The 18,614-nt window shown below is 51.6% G+C and overlaps 1 protein-coding gene across 12 annotated transcripts in view; it reads right to left on the minus strand.

Moving 5' to 3' along the window:
* Positions 1 to 2,880: 2,880 nt before the first annotated feature.
* Positions 2,881 to 18,614, minus strand: part of Ubr4 (ubiquitin protein ligase E3 component n-recognin 4) — a 136,525-nt gene continuing 120,791 nt past the window's right edge. For 11 of the 12 annotated variants that reach the window (XM_017795274.2, XM_008821823.2, XM_029558037.1 and 8 more), the window contains 9 exons: positions 17,328 to 17,546; positions 16,328 to 16,441; positions 14,889 to 15,031; positions 14,039 to 14,164; positions 12,649 to 12,843; positions 10,052 to 10,276; positions 6,658 to 6,748; positions 5,850 to 6,012; positions 2,881 to 3,247 (listed from right to left, as the gene is read on the minus strand). In XM_017795274.2, coding sequence (XP_017650763.1) covers positions 3,183 to 3,247; positions 5,850 to 6,012; positions 6,658 to 6,748; positions 10,052 to 10,276; positions 12,649 to 12,843; positions 14,039 to 14,164; positions 14,889 to 15,031; positions 16,328 to 16,441; positions 17,328 to 17,546 — 1,341 coding nt within the window. In that variant the 3' untranslated portion in view covers positions 2,881 to 3,182. The remainder of the gene's footprint in view (positions 3,248 to 5,849; positions 6,013 to 6,657; positions 6,749 to 10,051; positions 10,277 to 12,648; positions 12,844 to 14,038; positions 14,165 to 14,888; positions 15,032 to 16,327; positions 16,442 to 17,327; positions 17,547 to 18,614) is intronic. The other variant, XM_029558038.1, reaches the window with a different exon arrangement.

Genomic DNA, 18,614 nt, shown 5'->3' on the forward strand with positions numbered 1-18,614 from the left:
TGGATTGAAGGCTGGACATCGGGATTGATGTGAGGAGAGCACCAGTGGCTTCAGTGGTGAGAAGGGGCAGACGGCCCTCCTGCAGTTTTGTTGCTGGGGATTTCAGTGACCTGTGGATACCACCAAGCCTAACAGCTGACTGAGGGTGAGATCTGCAGCTGAGCCTCAGTGGCTTTGGGCAGTGTTTGTCTAGTGTCCTCATATAGGCACATGGAGATGCCCTTCACTCCTGGCCCTAGAATCCATAAGCCTGCAGCTCATCTAGGACTGGGTCCACTGGGAAGCATCCTGAGCAGACACCTAGGAAAGCCAGAACAGCGCAGTCAAGACAAGCCAGGGCCAGACCAAATCCTATCAGTAAACTGCCATGTGCTGAGTTCACTGACGTGGGTTCTGAAAGTGGGGTTGGTGCCCCACTTCAGATCCAAACGTGTGTGTCAAGTGTCCTCTAAAACCCCCTTTCCTGGGTCAGGGTGGCCTCCTGACTCTATTGGGCAAAGGGAAAAACAAGCAGTGGCTGGGTATTAAAAACACTGCGCTCTTAGCTGGGGTTCAACCACAGCGACCGTTTCTGGGATATCAAAAGCACCTACCAGTGTGGCTCTGAAAAGTGCAAGCTCTCAGCGGAGGCCTCTGCCCTGGACCCCCACCCTGAACTGCTGCCTGAATTTGGCTCCCTGCCCCTTGCAGTCATCTGTTACGCTGTTTGCAACCCAGGCCTGGGGCACTGCTCACTGCCCTTCACACATTCCTCCACTGGAGACTCCAGCCAGGCCTGGAGGTCAGACGGCCCCTCTCCCAGAGCTGGTTCCTCCCTGGAAGAGTGTCTTTAGGGATGGTCATGCCCCACTGAGCCCATCTTCAGTCAAAATTTGATGACTTGAAGTTGGGCCTCGCTGCCAACTGGTTTTCTGTGTTCTCAATAAATGCTTGATTTCATAATAAAAAACCAAAATAAAACAAAAAAACACTGTGCTCTTGAGAACAACTAGAAGGTAAACCACTTCCAAGAGGTGACTATGCCCGGGGCTGCCTCAGTGGGCAGCCCCCCGGTGGTTTCTGCTGGGTATTTGTGAGCTCCAACTTTTTACCTCTGTCTGCTCCCTCCAGCTGTCTGCCAGCGCCCCATTCACTGCTTTGCTGCTCTCCCTACTCCCCACTTCTCTTATTTCTGCTTGCCATGCACCTAATGAGCTCACTCATTCAAGACCAAAAGCATAGCTAATTGTAGCCTGTCCTCCAGACCAGGCAGAACAGGCCTTTGCAAGAAAAACAGAGCAGGAGAGACCTCATCAAGAGTTTTGGTGACTCCTGTTCTGTAGGCCTTGGTTAACCTTCTGAAGGTGCCGCATCAACACAGGTCCTGAGGTGTGACCGTGATCATGGCTTGGCCTACATCAGAGTCACATACAACTGCAAGTCCACATTAAGTAAGCAGGTCCAACTCCCCATCTATACTGGCACCCCAATTTACTCCCCACCAAGTTACAGGATGGTGACTTCATCCCGTATCTGAACTGCCTCTGGAGTCCAGCAGAAGAGCAGGCTGTAGACACGTGAGGCCTGGAGGAACGGACTTGCCCCATTTCCAGTGGAAGACCCAAGAAACTAAAGCCAAGGACAACCCTCCTTGCTGAGCCCACCTGAACCTTTCCCAGACAGTTTCATGGGAAGGAAGTGCAGAATCTGAGCAGATAGGAAACAAGCCCACTTCCAAGGGGGCTGCCGTGCCTGTCCTCCAGGACAGGTGGGTGGCCTCCCAAGCCTTGCCACCTTCCAGCCCCAGATGCCCACCATTCCCCTTTCACAGGTGAAGCACCTACAGGGGCACCTCAGGTGGGAGAGTTGGGGGCTGAAGGAGGCAAAAGAGCCTGACCTGGCTGTCTCAGAGCCAAGGCCACCCCCAGCAGGCCCCATGGGCTCGTGCTCCCAAGCATACACATGCTCTGGTGTGCCAGGACTTGGGAAACAGGTCTTGGACAAATGGCCTTTGTCCCTTAGCTAGGTCTGAACACAATGCTCCCGCCTTATGGCTGCCCAGGCAGGGCTCTGGGGAAGTGACAGGAGGCCCTGGCTGTGGAAGTCTTCCAAAGGGGATGGATCATAGGCACCACAGGACCCAACAGTCTGGCCTGAGGAGCAAGCCTCATGAACCCAGACATTCAGACAGAGAAGCTGATGTCATCCAGAGCCTTTGGTAGAGTGGCTTTCTAGAACAAAAGAGATGGGAGTTAGCCAGCTCTAAGTTTCCACCAGACTGACTGGGTTAGTCTGTGCTAAAGCCTGGGAGAAGGTGAAAAGCCCCAGGGGATGGGAAGCAGGTCTCAGAGGTTTGAGGACAGTTTCAGGAACACAAACCTACCAATACTGAGCCCTCAGCTGGGGACTCAGGATACTGGGTGGGTGCATGGGCCAATCCTTGTACAGTTCCTAGGGAGGCTGCGCAAAAGAAAGCCCAGGGGGCCCAGCACTGGGAATGGAAACTACTCTCACTATTCTGAGTCTGCCCTGGGGCCTGGCAGCCAGCAGGATATGGTCTCATGTTTCCAAGGCTTCTGAAGTAGAGGAAGACCTCTTTTGTCTGGAGACTAGAACCCAGCAAGCCATCAGTGCCCCCAGAGTCACCAGGTTCTAGCTCCTAAGGCCCCAAAGAGCCAAGGCCATGGGCTCTGTTTGAGGGTGGGAAAGAAAAAAAAAAAAATCACAGCCATTAAATGCAGTGCCTTAGGTCACAGGTCAAGAATGGGCAGGCTCCAAGTGGTGCTGAGAGGCCCAGAGAGCAAAGATAATCCTGAAGTCAGTCCTGCAGTGATGCCCCAAGGCTATGCGCTCACTGGAAAGCACTGGGCTGGCAGATGGCTAAGCAGCAGTCAAACCTCCTTTCCAATGTGTGCTAAGTCATTCGTTTATTTCTCAAAATGTGCACACTCAAGTGTTAAGCTGGCCCGGACAGCTCCTAGGTACATACAGGTCCTTCAATGGCTTGGGCTATGGACAACTTCATAGCTAGTGCACCACACACACGAAATAAAACGGGAAGCCTAAAAATCCCAAGCCACTCTGAGGAAAATGAGGGAGGAGAATGGTGGTAATGCAGCATCCATAGGGGAAACCAATGTGCTCGGAGGGATGGGGGCGGGGGAAGCTAGTCGATCTCATCACCGCAGTTTCCATGAGGACAGTCAGGGGACTGCGTTCAACAGGTCCTTTAGGAAGCTCTCTGGATCAGTGATTTCTGACAGAAGTCCTGAAAAACAGAGGCAGAGTGTGGGAGGGAGCGGCATGCAGGGCCCTGAGCCCCACTGAGTCACAGTCTCCTCGTTCATGCAGAGAACACACTGTGCCCGAACATGCTCCAACACAGCCACTAACTGCATTCCAGCAATGACTGGGGAGATATTCACCCTGCAACAACCTAGTTCTGCTCTGGAAGCAGGTGCTGCCACTAGGGACAAAGTAGCAGAGGCTAGTCCAAATTTCCCAGAGCAGAGGATGTCAACCTGCCTGGGGCCACAAACAACTGCAACTGAGGTTTTCGTTTTTGAGACAGGGTCTTATGTTTCCTGGATTCAGCTGAGGATATCTTTGAACTTCTGATCCTCCTCCCTCCACTTCCTGAGTCCTGGAATCACAGTGATGTACCACATCTGATGTGTGAGTTGCTGGTGACTGAACCCAGAGCTTCCTGCATGCTAAATCCAGCCCTCCAACAACTCAGCCACATCCCCAGCATGGACCTGTGATGTATGCCTGGAACACTGTGTTCTACTGCTCTCCATTTTATTTCTGAGACAGGGTCTTTCACTGAACCCAGAGCTCACAGATTGGCTAGACTGGCTGACCACCAGGCTCCAGGGGGACCCACCTGTCTCCACCCTACCAGTGTTAGACATACCCATGGCCTGGCTTTTATGTGGGTGGCTGGGGATCAGAGATCAGTTACAGATGCATGGCAGACACTTCCCTGAGCCATCTCCCCAGCCTCTGTAACTGATTTCTGACAGCAATATGCCTTTGTCATTAGAAAGGCAAATGTCCATGGTCTCATGAACTGGAATGGCAGAGCAGGGTATGGCCCTGGGGGTCTTCTGGATTTCAGTCCCTTCACTAGTCATGGGATCCTGAGCAAGTGGCCAGAGCTCAGGAACTCCATCCCTTCACTCTCAGACAGAGGCCAAGGAGACTATCCCGGCCTTTCTGGTGGAAGGGCCCAGTGTATAGAAGTGCTTCCTCCACACTAAGCCCCAAGCTTGTTGCCTGCCTTCATCAACAGGGCTGAAGACACTGAAGCCTTGAATTACACAACTTGAAGCCCAGGCAGCACCCAACAAGTCATTTCCAAGGGCCTGCAGAAAGGAAGGGGGAAGTGGCCAGCTGTTTCCCTTGGCTTTGGAAGTGGTTTTGTTCTTGCATTGGAATAGGGTAGAACTGATGTTCTGAAGGTTCTAACTGTCCTGATGTCAAGGTGTAAAAGCCTGGCCTACAAGAGGAGGCTAGAAGCTCGCTGCTGCCAGGGCTGGGCAGATGCCAGGCCTGCAAGCTAGTGAGTCCTTCCAACTGCCCACCTCCTCTTCTCACTAGCTCCAACTTTCACAATTACCTTGACAGACTCCTGGGTCAAACACAGGGCTCAGCACTGAGGACAGAGACAAGACAGGCTACCTACTCTTGCTTACGATGAACTGAGGGGGAAAGATAAGCCCACTGCCTAAGTGCCTAGGCTGAAAAGACAAGGTGGGAGGGAGCTGTGAAGTAACAGACACAGAAGTGAGCAAGGGAGCTCGTGGCTGCTCAGACAGCAAGGTAGGCCCAGAGGCCCCCATCCCAGGACAGCTTCCAGAGGCCACTGTGAAGAATGGCCTGCACAGAGGCCCCAGGGCTAGGAAGAAAGAGGAACCCGCGCGATCCCAGGCCTTAGTGGGTCTCCTTCTCAGAGGATAAAAAGGTAAGAGGAAATGTTAACAGAGGCATTCACTTGGCCATGGAGTCTGGGGATTTTTTCCTGAATCTTTACATTTCACCCAATCCCCACGTGGAAAACAAAGAGAAAACAGAGGCAGGCAGCCAGCTAAGTAGGTCAGGTTACTTCTGCTTTTGCTCAATAGCTGTCCTTTCCTAAGACAGCACCAATGGAGGGCCGTGATGCACTCACACCTGCAACAAGAGGGGCCGAGTCCGTAACCCTACGTGATTTCCCAGGCCAGAGTGCAAGCCCGCCCTTGTTCCTGCCACTCGATGCCTGGATAGGAAATCCAGACAGGTCTTAAAGTGTTTGTTAAACAAAGAGTTTGTGCACAGGAGTGAATAATGAACTTCAGTTTTGTGAGCTGTGGGCATGACAACTGTTCAGCTGTTGCCCAGCTGCATATTCAGGAGGTGCTCCTTGCTCTGGCTGATCTTTACCATCTAACTAAGGATCAGAATAAGAACCTACACCTCCCTAGGAGCGGCTGTGAGGCAGGAGGAAGACTAGTGTGCTCTATTTCTTACATCAATTCTCTGAACTGTCACAGACAGTCAGAATCAGCTCTACCACTTCCTTCTCTGTACCTGTGGCACTTATCTAACCTTCATAGCCTCCGTAACGGCACTGACAGAACAAGACTAAGCAGAGTGGCCTGGAGCACCAAGCTCATGCACCAAGAGCAGTGCCGGTGGCCGGAGGCCTCAGGCACCTAGTACGGCTGCACTGCTCTCAGCAGCTGCTGGGTACTCCAACACCTGTCCTGTGGCTGGAGGCGGTTGTACTGCACCTGCTCTGCTAGGTGAAGATGGAGTTATAGCAGCTCCAGTGAGGTATACAAGGGGCTTTGCTCCTGAGGCTCTGAGAAGCACCACCTTGCACTGACCTGCTGCATCGAGGAACTCTGAGAAGGTCTCCACCGGCATGAACTCCTCCTGGAAGGTTTTCAGGGCTTTGTCAGCAGCTTCGTAGATGGGCATGTCATTGTGGCGGATGTACTCGGCCAGAGAGCAGGACCAGCCGCCCTCCGTGTTACTGGTGGGCACCTTCTATAAGAAGCAGAGGGAGGTGGGGACAGCTGAATGACTGAATGCACCTGGCCCTCTACCTCCAGTCTGCTGGACTGTCGCAGCCTATCTCATACACAGCAGAGCTTCCCTGGAGGGAGGACCCTTCCTCTAGGACCTACAGATTCTCCACAGGGCCCCTTTATTTACGCACTGTACCATTTGAATCCACAAGTTCCAACATGCGGTTGCATCCTACCTCACCACCTGCATTTTCAAAGCTAAGAGGACTAACGTGCTCTGACTGAGCCATCTCACTGCAGGACCCACACAAAGGCTCCCAGTTTCAGAAGGCATGAGGGGTGCATCCTATTGGGGGGCTGGGTCTAAGTAGGGCAGACTCACACAGGGCAAAGCTTTACTCATGGGCAGGGGGCAAGAGCAGGAAAGCTAACAGTATGCCCAAAGCCCACTGCTTAGAGGGTGCATGACACAGGTAGCCTCGGCTGCCAACTGGATGTGTGGGTCTGGGTTAAAGGTGCACGTCTCTCTTCCACAACGGGGGCCTCTTGCTTTTCAGGGGCAAAGTGCCCAAGCCAGTGAGCAGCCAATGTGGCCACCAGGTCCAGGCAGGGATAAGGACATCATATACCCCACAGGAGCTAGCTGGGCCTTGAGTTTCCTTACCTTAAACATGTTGTAAATGAGATCGACGAGAGCCCAGAAAAGAAGGGAAGAACGGTAGGCGGAATAGTCCTTCACTGCCTTATCTGTCAACCTGGGAAAGCAAAGCCATCCATGAAGACCCCCAGAGGTGATCTTGGAGAGACAGTGCAAAGCATTTGGGGATGGATGGAATTACAGAATCTGCCATCACACAGCCTGAGTAAAGAGGCTCATCTACTTGGGAAAGAACAGTGGAGGGCAGAAAATTTGGAATCCCTGGGCCCTTAAAATGTACTCATTACAAAAATGTTCCATGAAATCCATCTGATTTCATGGAACCCAACAATCCACCTTATCACTATCTTCCAAATCGGGTCAACACAAGCAGGGTAACATAGGTTCAACACGGCAGTCAAAAAACTCCAGGCTAAGGAAACACAAGGACCCCCATGCTCCCTGTGCCCAGCCCCACACAAACTCCTGGACGTGATGGATCCTAGTAAACAGATAAACCAGCCAAACTCAGCAATCTGCCTAACACGTGCCCTATAAAAACCAGCAAGCTGGTAGAAAATTGGTGTTGAGCAACAGTGAGGCTGAGAATGGCACATGCAGCACCTAGTACCTTCCTAAATCCCGGAATAATCCCAGAGCTGTTCACCACACCTCTCTTGTCTCTAACAAGCATCATCTGCACCCAAGCAAGTGACTCAGCACAGCTTCAAGGCCACTGAGTGCCTGGGAACACTGGGGGTGCCCCTGTCAGGACCCACTGCCTTTGGTAGACAGTGTGAGGAACGAGCCTACCAGGCAGAGTCTCTTAAGAATGGCAGAGCACCCCAGTACAAGGAGCCAGTGCCAGCATCAGCATTTGGTTTCTACCACCCAAGCTCTGGGAGAGATGTCATTCACGGCTGTGGGAAGAAAAGGCCAGATGAACCCTTGTTCTGATTCCAAGGTCATGTTCTACATCTCAGAATATACTGGAACACATCCTATGACTAAAATAGGTATCAAAATGTTTAGTATTAGGTACACATTTAGTATGGTGTGAAGATACCTGTATGCACACAAGAGTCATAATGATACAAGCACAGATGTTACTATGAGCATCAAGAAAAGGGCCTGTCTACATGGACAGGCCAGCCACACTCTTTGCAAATGCTTAACTCACAAAAGTCTGCTGAAACATGCTGCCTACAGCCTCTGCCTGGGTCATTTTATCTAAAGCATTCATGCTCTCTCCTGCCTGACTGCTGGGGTATGCCATGGCTATAGTGAATGGTACTATAAAGTGGGCCTGTGGATAAGGACTGCTCAGCTCCCTGTAACCACACTCCTGGCAGAAAATACCAGATATGGCTCCAATGGAAGCCTAGGCAACTTCTAGACTTACATATCTGCTAGTTCCTGGCAGAGGTGGAATCAACTTTGCTGAATGTTAAACATGCAGATGCCATTAGCTTCTTGAGCTATTGTTTTGTTTTGGGGGGGGTATGTATGAGAGAGATGCTAGTAACTGAACTCAGGGCTCACCATATCAGGCAAGTGCTTGTGCTCTACCACTGAGCTATATTCCTCGTCCTTTAAGCTATAGATTTGTGTACCTGCTATTGCTTCCTACCCTAAAATGGCCAAGACTCAGGGCCTGCCTGACACCGCCCCAATACCAGAATGACACCCTCCAAATGTCCTTGGCTAAAAGGTCTCTCCTCCAAGGGGGTCCCATCTTGGGCACCCCTCAGCACCTGTTCTGTTTGGTGAGTAGTAGGCTGAGAGCCCAAACTACGGTCAAGCCTGCCACCTTTGTGCTACTTTGGTAAGCAAGAGTCTTGGGTGATGCTGCCCGACTTAATTACTTAAGGCTCATTAGGAAAGGTGACTAAACTGCTACAGAGAAAATGGCAACACATGAATGCTGCTCAAACTGGATTTCCTAACTAAGCTGTGACCAGATCAGCTTTTCTTTAACTGCCTGGAACAGGAACAAGTTCCACCTTCTAGCTGAAAGAACAGCTCTGGTGGACACAGATTTCATGCCTACTGTGGTGAGCCCGTGCCCAGACAACAGCTACTGTGTTCGATGGATGCAAATCTAGTCTGACTAAACAATTTCAGCTTCTTGCGTTCTAACTTTTGAGCTCAGCAGCTGGGTAACACTGAGCTCCTAGACACACTGGAGATGATGTGCTTGGAATGGGACAGGAGATGCACAGGCATCAAACAGGACTCAATCCTTCCTACTTGACAGGCTCAACAGGCCAGCATCAACCTGGGTGCTTTGAGGACATGAAACATTTATGAATAGGCAAGCCTTGTTGTATCAGGGCTGATGGAGGGAAAGGCCTCAGATGTGCCAACTCAGCACACACTACGTCACTTGGCATGTCATCACCATGGCTAAAAAGGAGCTCTTCCCAACTCCCTGCTCCCTTATTGGCCTATAAATGTGGGAAGGATCCCTGGGTTGGATGTGAAGAATCCAGAGGCTAGAGGAGGATCACAGAGACAAATCCTCCAGAACTACGCAGGGGAACCTGTTGTTCAAGTGACAGGAGCAAGCTACCAGACAACATACTGTGGTGCAGCTCCCCACAGGCAGGGACGGTCCAGGGGCCACCATCAACTGGAGTGGCTATGTGCAGTGACTACTGTAGGCTCATCCAAGAGCTGAGGTGGGGTGGGGGAAATGGACTCATTATATTTGCAGATGACCTTTTTTTGGTCTTTTTGAGACAGGGTCTCCCTGTAGCCCCAGCTGGCCTGGAACTCACTATGTAGACCAGGCTGGCCTTGAACTCACAGAGATCCACCTGCCCCTGCCTCCCAAGTACTAGGATTAAAGGCATGCGCCACCACGCCCGGCCACAGGTGACTTATACCTCCCATCTGACCCAAGCTCAGGTACACAAGGACCACTTCCTTCCTGAACCACGGCCTCTTCGGGAATGCCCACTGGAGAGGGGGTCTAGAAGAAGAAAGGCTTGTGAAATGTGGGACAGCTGGAGAGAAGGATGAGCTTTTAGCTATTAGAAAACAAAATCCCCAACCACAGCCACACTGAAACTTCCCTAGTTTATACCAAATCCAGCAAGAGCCAGAAAGTCTGGCTCCCTGGCGTAGCCCTGTTATTGGCACTAACTGTCTCATCAGCGATATCCCCTGGGGGCTGGCTGCCTTCCTCTCTGAATTTTCTACAGCAGGAAACCTGGATCCACCTTTCCAACAACTTAACACTGAACCCAGAGGGACCCAGGCAACTGCCAACCATCAGCGTGGATGCAGGGTGACGGACTAGGTGTTGGAATCAATAGCCAAGTCCAACAAGCATGCCTTCACCAGGCACCCATGGGGCAGGCAGCCTGGAAGCACACCAGGGACACAGCAGACAGCAGCCTCCCAGGCAGGCACTGACCTGGTGGCGCCCCCTGGAGCGACTGCCCGGGCATGCGAGGCCACCAGTAGCCTGCGCAGGACCTCTACACGTGTGGCTCTCCACTGCTCAGGGGGCAGGACGTGTAGGGCAAGGACAGTGAAGTAGTGGGGTCCATCGACCTCAAAGGCACTCTCCACCCACTTCTCCTTGGGCTGCTCCAGGAAGCCTTGCAGGTTCTTCTCTTCTCGGGATGTTGCTCGGGTTCTGGAAGAAACAGTGTCTGATGGAAGCAGAGGAAAGGCAGGGCCAACCGGGAGGAGTGCTCTGAGGGTGCTGAACTCTCTGCCCACCCCCCTCTAAAATCCAAGTCTTTGCCCTCCCAGGTTTCACCCTGCTATGAACTGTTGTCAGCTCAACACAACTCCCAACACCTCCTGGCTCTTGGGTAGCCCTTCATTACCAGCTCTCCATCACTCCAATCTCTGGAAGTCCAGAGAGAAGTGAGGAGACTTGCCAACATCAAGCCGGTCAGCAATGAAACTGAAAGATGGGCTCCCTGGTGCAGTCAACAGCTCAAAGCCCCCTTTCTCCACGCAGTCCTATATTATGCTGAGGTGGTCTGTGCTAAGTGTGCAGCTGGCTCCCTGGCTCCCAGTTTAGGCTGTTTCCTCATGACCTGTCCTCTCTCCTCTTCATTAGAAGTTGCTCCATGGTGGACAGCTGCTTGCACTCACTCATGCCAAAACTGTGTGATGATGATGACCACAGCAAACCTGAATGCCAAGCACTGCTCACAGTGCTCCAAGTGCATTATCTCACTAAATCCTTGCAAGTATCCAGTGAGACAGCAACCACCACTGTCCCAACTGTACAGAAAAGGAAGCTGCAGTACTGGGAGCTAAGTACATTGCCCAAAGTCACACTGGGAAAAGAGCTGGGCTGAGGACCCCAGGAGTCTGGATCCCTTTCCTTATGACACACTTAAAGAGACAATGTATTTCCAACATACTGGTTCCTGATAGCCTGCTGGTGCTCATTCTGTGAGTGGACACTCTACACGGTGTGCTGACAACTTTGTGTGCAAGCTGTGGATGGTTAAGACTGCAGTCACCGTCACAGAAGGGGAGGATATGGGGATGTCCTGCCTCCCCTGCCCCTGCAGAACTGGTATGTGTGGACCCGATGGGAGATCTGACTGGCTCTCCTTCCCTATAGAAGGTACAGCATCTGGCCAGGCTCCATCCTGGCTCATAGTGGCCATGGCACAGCAAACTCACCTTGTGTGGAAACACTACCAGAGGCCCCACTGCTCTATGAACACACATTGATGTCTGATGCCTAGCAGGGGCAGCAGTCTGTGGCTAAGAACCATGCCCAAGGGCTAGCCCCTGCCTGCCCAAGGTAACTATGACAGAGCCAACTGCCCAACTCTGGAACCTTGAGCCCAGAAAAACCTAGTGACACCTGTAGTCTCCAGATCCATCCAGCTGGGTCAATCCTGGCAAGTGTTTTCCTTACTGGGTGTGCTTGAGCTGTCCAATCCAGCTCACAGCTGCCAAGAGACAGGTCTCTGCAAAACCCACACCCTCTTTCGGGGCCAAGAACACTGGCAATTAGCATTAGCACTGCCAGGGCCTGCAGCAGGGTCTGGACAGCAGAATGCTGTGCTGCTGGCAATGCCAGGTATCTCTTCTGACAGCCCAGGGAGTTGGCAGATGATGTAATGTGCTCTGGCAAGCCCTGCCCTGAGATTTTAACAATGAAGCCTACAGTCTCAAGGTCTGCCTTATCTCACAAGGAAAAAGGAGGAAAGGGACATGGAAAAAGACAAGAGCCAACTGTCTTGGTACCTCAGCAGGAAGTCAGTTGCATGGAGCAGGGCGGGAGGGGGGGGTGCACCTAGCCTTTCCACAGGCTGCCACCTCTATACACCAGAGCTGTGGGACTCTGAGAAGCGCGTACAAGTCTGCACCCAGCAGAACAAAATCCAAAATCCAAGTGAAGGCAAAGGCACCTCTTACTTTGCATCTGGGATCTGGAGAGGAGTGGGAATACCTGGTTTAAAAGTCATACTCTCAGCTGGGTGTGGTGGTGCATGCCTTTAATCCCAGCACTCAGGAGGCAGAGGCAGGCGGATCTCTGTGAGTTCAAGGCCAGCCTGGTCTACATAGTGAGTTCCAGGCCAGCTGGGGCTACAGGGAGACCAAAAGAAAAAAAAAAAAAAATCATGCTTTCAGCCATCGTCTGACACTCCAGTGGTGCACACAGGAAAAACATCTCTTCTTTCCTGGCTGCCTTCCTGTTCAGTGGCTTTCCCAGTCTTCTCACCTACAGTCCCGCATTCAAGAGAACAATCTGGAAAGTGGAAGCAGCAGCTTCTCCCAGTTCCTGCTTCCCTGTGAAGGCCAGCCCAAGGATAGGGCCCCTGACTGCCCACTGTGGGAAACAGGACAGCTTTGAAAAGGAAGTCACCCTCAGTGCAACTCAAAAAGCTGTGGATTAGCACCCTACCTTAGAAAAGGCTGACATGCTTTGGAACTAATGGGGAGGTGACGCAAAGGCTGGAGGACCTAGCTGGGCAGAGGGGTGCATGGAATGTTAGCCAAGGCACTGCCCTGGGGCTGCAGGATACTGACGTGTTAAGGACATAAAGCACGGTGTGAATGATGTATGGGATCAGGTGGATGTTGCTCTCCCGGCCGCCCCCACCGGTGTCTGCACTGAATGACTGCTCCATGGCGAAGCGCAGGAACAGCAACTTGATGTCATGGATGTTGAGCTGGTACGTGGGTTCCCGCTGGCCTGTACATTCTTGGAGGTAAGTATTGTGCCTAGGAAGAAGCAGAGTCAACTGATGTGGGAGCAGGATCCCCGGCAAGAGCCTGGGCTGGAAGGCAGAGCCCTCACTAGTCACCCCAGCCGATGACTGCAGAGGTCAGCATGTGGCAGAACCCTGGCACTTTCACTTCTGCTCTGACTGCAGGTGACGCTCTCGGTGTGAAGCCGCCACCACTTGGAGGGCTCATTTCTTAATGGACAGATGCCATAAGACTAATTTACTGTGGAAACAGGTGACACATTCTGTGGCACTAACTCATTCTGAGTGACACGGTGATCCAGAGTGGCCTCCAGTAGGTAACCCATGCCTCCTGAATCAATATACAATTGGCTCTGCCCTCATTAACCGGGCAACCCTTAGTATATGACTGGCCCGTGTCTCAGTCTCTTCACATGCACAGCAGTAACACACAGTACACAGCTGCTTCCCACTGTCACTCTGTCATTATTACTGACTGGTGCCTGATCTATCTTCTTCCTTTATGCTTTAAAATAGGACTTGGGTCAGGCATGGTAGCACACACCTTTAATCCCAGCATTCAGGAGACAGAGGCAGGAGGATCTCTGGGAGATGGAGGCCAGCCTGGTCTACACAGCAAGTTCCAGGCCAGCTAGGGCTACAGGGAAACTCTGCCCCCCAAATCATGATAAACAAATAATTTTTAATAAAAATAAAAAAATAAATAAAAATAGGACCTGGGATGAGCCACAACTCCACAAGCCCTCCCCCACCAAACACACAAGGACTCAGAGAAGCGTCACTGTTGCAGTCTAGATGTGCAGGAACACAGGCCTCAAAAGGAATTTGCAATCCCTTGCTTCTTTCATAGTTTAAGCATCAGAGCCATGTATCATAGAAGTAACTCTGGAAAATTCTGACCTTAAATGACCAAGTCAGGGTTCCAGAGTCTTATATCCCAATATCAAAACAAAGGAGAGTCAAACAGAAATTTTACATGGTACCCAAGAAACTGAGGATGCTAGCTTCTCTTTCTGTGGATGGGCCTTGGCAGGCCACTTCAGTCAACTCCATTCTTCAGCCTTATCTGCTCTGAACAGCTCTACACCATGGATGCCCGGTGATGCGCTCAGGAGACAGTGTTAACACATGCAGGACAGAAAACAACCTTCCCTCCATTATCCTAGATGTTGTCTCCCTTTCTGCTATGGGAAACCCTCAGCACTCACCTTGCCAAGCAAGTGGCAAAAGCTGATTCAGGGACGTGGGGTCCCCAGACCGGAAGCAGCCCATTGCACTTGGTGTTGGCGTTCTGCAGGGCGGCACTTTCCCATTCCTCCCGGCCTCGAGCCAACCTGGATGAGGATGGGGAGGAGAGCAGAGACAAGTGACTGCTGGGATTAGCCTGGCATCAAAGCACCTGGGTGTGGTGTGGAGGGCTTGCTAACACTAAGCACATAACCCTGGCCCCATGGCGAGAATTAGCCATTTGTAACCTGTGTATGTAAATGCTGGCATCACTAATTCAGGCAAATAAGACTGCTTCACCAGCCTTGGCCAAAGCCAGACACGTTTTCTCAGACACAAGAACAGTTCACGGGCCTATGTGGTTAAAGCGGAATACCCTAGAGTCAGAGAAGCAGATTTAAAGCCTCAGGGTTGACAGCCCCAGGCCCTGCTGCTGCACTGCTGGGGACAGACCAGGGCCCCTCGAGTAAGTGGCCCACTCCTCTGAAACAAGAGAGGTGCAGAGCAAGGGGGGAGGGGGCTGGAGAGATGGCTCAGCAGTTAAGAACACTGACTGTTCTTGCAGAAGACCCGGATTTGAATCCCAGCACCCACGTGGCAGCTAACAACTGTCCGTAACTCCAGTCCCAGGGGATCTGACAGCCTCTTCTGTCCTCCATAGGCACTGCACAACACGGGTGCACTTACCTACATGCACATATAACACTCATCCATATTAACAATAATAAATAAAATATTTTAAAAAAAGAGAGAGAGGTACAGAGCTGAAGCACTTAGGAGACAGGAACCCTGGCAGCCTGCTGAAGCCATTCTGCAAGGGCCAGTGCCTACCGGACAGCAGCCAGGTGACAGTCATAGTGCACAATGTTGAAGTGGGACACGGTGCTGTAGCCCTGCTGTTTCCGGGGCTTGTTCTCCATCTCCTCCAAGGCCACTCGCTTGGTGAAGGTGTAAATACCCAGGACCTTTGTTGGCTACATAGACAACAGAGAAAGAAGAGGTGAGGAGACACTCCCTGCCAGGCTGGGCGAGTTGTTGACATAGGCAGGGAGAACTGAGTGTCTCCACTCCTAGATGGGTTCAGGCAGGGAAGTGGTTGGGAGAATGGATGCTCTGGCTTAACTATTGCTTGCTGCCCCCGCCCCCACCCTCACCCACATGTTGAGGCTCAATTCCTCAGGGCAGTGTTGAGAGGTGGTGGGACCTTTAAGGGACAAATAAGTCATGGGGGGGGGGTCCCACCATGGGGCCTGTAGGAGAAACCCTGCAGCTCTTGGCATGTTGTTCCTGAACTTCTGGAACTATGAGCTAAATGAATCTGATTTTGTTTTGTTTTGTTATTTTAGTGTTGGGAACGGAAGCTAGGGTTTCATGCAAGCCCTGTATCACTGAACTACATACAAACCTCTGTTCTTTATAAATTATTCAGCACCAAGTATTTTGTTACAGCAACAGAAAACAGACCATGATATGATGACAAGTGGAACCTTAGCTATTGGTTAAACACCTAGCCAGACATAGTTGAGTAAAAGAAAGGTGTGAGCAGCCAACAGGAGAGGGCCACGTAGACAAGGGCAGAGGTCTAAGCCTAGGCTGTCTTCTGTCCATGCTACATCTACCTAGAAGTGAAGCATGCAGTGTCTCCATGGCCACTTGCTTTTCAAAAGCTGTCAGGCAGCTCTGAGGAGGCTGCACTACAACAGGACCAACAAAACAGGGACACCTATCCTTCCATAGTTGCAGGGCCAAGCCTGGTTGAGGAGGGGAGGCTTCCTCCTTGGACTGTCGGGAAGCAAACAGGCCCTCTCCATGCTTGTTCCTTCTGGGTGTCACCTAGCTTGGATGTACCTAGAAGGAAAGGCTCTGATCTTTCATAATTATGATCAAGAACGGCACCATGTGATCTGAAATGCCCTGGTCTGGGGTCAGAGTAGACTCTGCCATGTGCCCTTTGCCTTCTTAATAACCATCAACCAGGACCTTTAACGAGTTTAAAGATATGACTGCCCAGTTTACATAAAGCTCTGTACAGACAGCCTGGCACTGAGGGGGAAGCCAACAGGTGGTCAGTGCAAATGATGCTCCTTTGCCTGCTCAGCTTGCCATCCTGCAAAGGAAGACAATGGCAGCTGACCTCCTGCCAATTTCCCAAAGCACAAGCCTATCTCGGTACAAAATGGCATGCATGAGATGGACATCATCTGGAAATGGAGCCAGACTGTGTTCCAAAGCCAGAGCCCATGCAGCCACCTGCCGCCTAGCAGCCATACCTGGAACTTGTACCCCTCCCTGCAGATGCAGCATGTGAGACCCGGCTCCTCGATGAGCTCTTCCATCTGTTTCAGGAGTGCCGTCTTGGTTACCACCTGGCCCTTTTCATTTGTCTGTAGGGTAGTACAGTACGCAGGTCAGAAGAGGGCTCCACACTGCCCCTGGCTTAGGGACGTCCATAAGTACACATTAAGGAATGCTGCATGGAGAGGAGCCCTCCTGCTGTGCTGCTGGGGACAGAACCAGGGCCCTGTGCATGCCAGGCAAGAGGCAACGGCTCTACCAGTACACTACACCTCTATCTCTTCCTCTGCTCCTAATGATGAAAAGCCCTGGGTTCTTCTGCTGTTCCCTGCTTTGTTCAGGAGCCACTAAAGCAGAGGAAACCATCCAGTGGGAACCTGGCACGTTGCCACGTCACTAAAAAGCCCCTTGGCTCTGTGCCAGCAATGCCAAGTCTTAGTTGCCAAGGGCTGCTATGTTCTGATCATTTACTGTTCCCAGTAAGTGTCAAACTGCTGACACGTGAGTTTGCTTGTTGGGACAAGGCTCTTCCAGGGCCACCATTTAGTCTCCAAAGTAGGACAACAGACCCTTTGTGTCAACCAGACCTTATTCAAAGTCCTGTCCTGCATTTAACAGCTATGTGCCCTGGCCCATCCACTTCACCTTCTTCATCTGGAAACCAGTACAATAACATCAAGCCACAGGGCCACGTGAAGGTTTAGATAAAATCTTCTATGTGAGGTGCCTGCAGTGTCTGAACACACAACGGTTATTATCTCCACTTTTATTGTATGTGTGAACCTGCCAGGTCACTTTGACCCATCTGTGTGGCACAACAGCAGCAGTCACACCTGAGGGTGCCCAGCACAGATAGCTCCTGCTGCCTCCTCTGGCCAGCCCTCATCCCCTCAAGCCTAGCTCTGTTCAGAAGCCCAGCAGGCTGCCTATGGAAGGCTCCTCATCCACAGTGGGGACTTAGGGAGATGGCTGTACCGTCATGCCTAGTGTGCCCAGAGCCTTCTGCCTCATGGCCATGGCCATGCGCTTCTTCTCTGCCCGGGTCTCCCTGCGAGCCGCGTCAATCTTCTTGTTCACATCAGGGTGTTCCCGCAATGCTTCCAGCAGGTTCTCGGCCAGGGTCCCAATACCCTCGTCACTGGACACCTGTTCTAGTTTATGCAGGTTTGTGATGGAGTCAGTTCCAATCAAAACCTGCCAAGAAGAGACCAGAGAGATACAGGTGTCGAGTTATGGAGACAGCCTTCTACTTAGGTTCAATCAAAGACTTAGCCAATCAACCAACATGCATGGCCTCGTGTCACCTGCTTAGCTGCAGTCATAGCCTGTGATTCTCCACTGTAAGAGACATAAGGTTTGGCTCTGCCAGTGACCTCTAACTAGTTACTCCACTCTCATTCCCATTTATAAAATGGGAATGATGTTAAGGTTGCAGCAAGGCACCTGTGAAGGTGGAGCCAAAACACCCTGCTAAGAGTAGCAGCAACACTGGGTAGGCCCACATGGGAGTTCCCCCGGGCAGAAGCCCCGCGATCACAAGCACTCTCAAGTTCTGCACCTGGGAGCTCATGTCCATCAAACCAAACCTGGTGGCAATTTTCCCATACTGAAGGCAAGGCTCTCGCGTGTGGATGTGAACATAACAGGAACTAAAATGGCTATCAAGCCTGTGCCTGAAGGCTGCATTTCAGGGCTGGGTGACACCAGCCGTGGGGGCTGGGGAGACAGAAGCAGAACACTGAGGCAGGTTCAGGAGGGAAAAGCCCTGCAGGTGAGCTTACCAGGTGGTCTCAGAGCATCATTGAAAGCCTTTGCCTCCCCGCCCCATCACAAGTTATCAGTAGCAATTACTACATGCTTTATGAAAAGCTGAAAACAATAAAGCCGATTGTGATGTGAAAGCTCAGCACTTGCCTTAGATCACTCAGGAGCTCGTAAATCCACCTTCACTGCAGTATACTGCAAATTCACACCTCAGCAAAACTGCATGTTACCTCATGTCTCGTGTTAAGCACTGAGCCCGTATTTTAACACCTAGTGACCATCCCAGCTCAACACTCTAAGTGTTTACAGTGAGTGTGCATGTTTGTGCACATGGACATACATGTGTGAAGCAGTGTGTGAGGTACTAGGAAACCAAGACCCTGTCCACAGTAAGCCCATACTCCAATGGGGAGGGCAGATCATACCGTAGGACCTAGCCACTATCTCTCCTCCCTGTATCCCCAGCCTCCTCCATCAAAGGGGAGGGTAGACCACACA

This window comes from Nannospalax galili, unplaced genomic scaffold (genome assembly GCF_000622305.1).
Source record: "Nannospalax galili isolate Female #2095 unplaced genomic scaffold, S.galili_v1.0 scaffold1688, whole genome shotgun sequence".
Lineage (NCBI taxonomy): Eukaryota > Metazoa > Chordata > Mammalia > Rodentia > Spalacidae > Nannospalax > Nannospalax galili.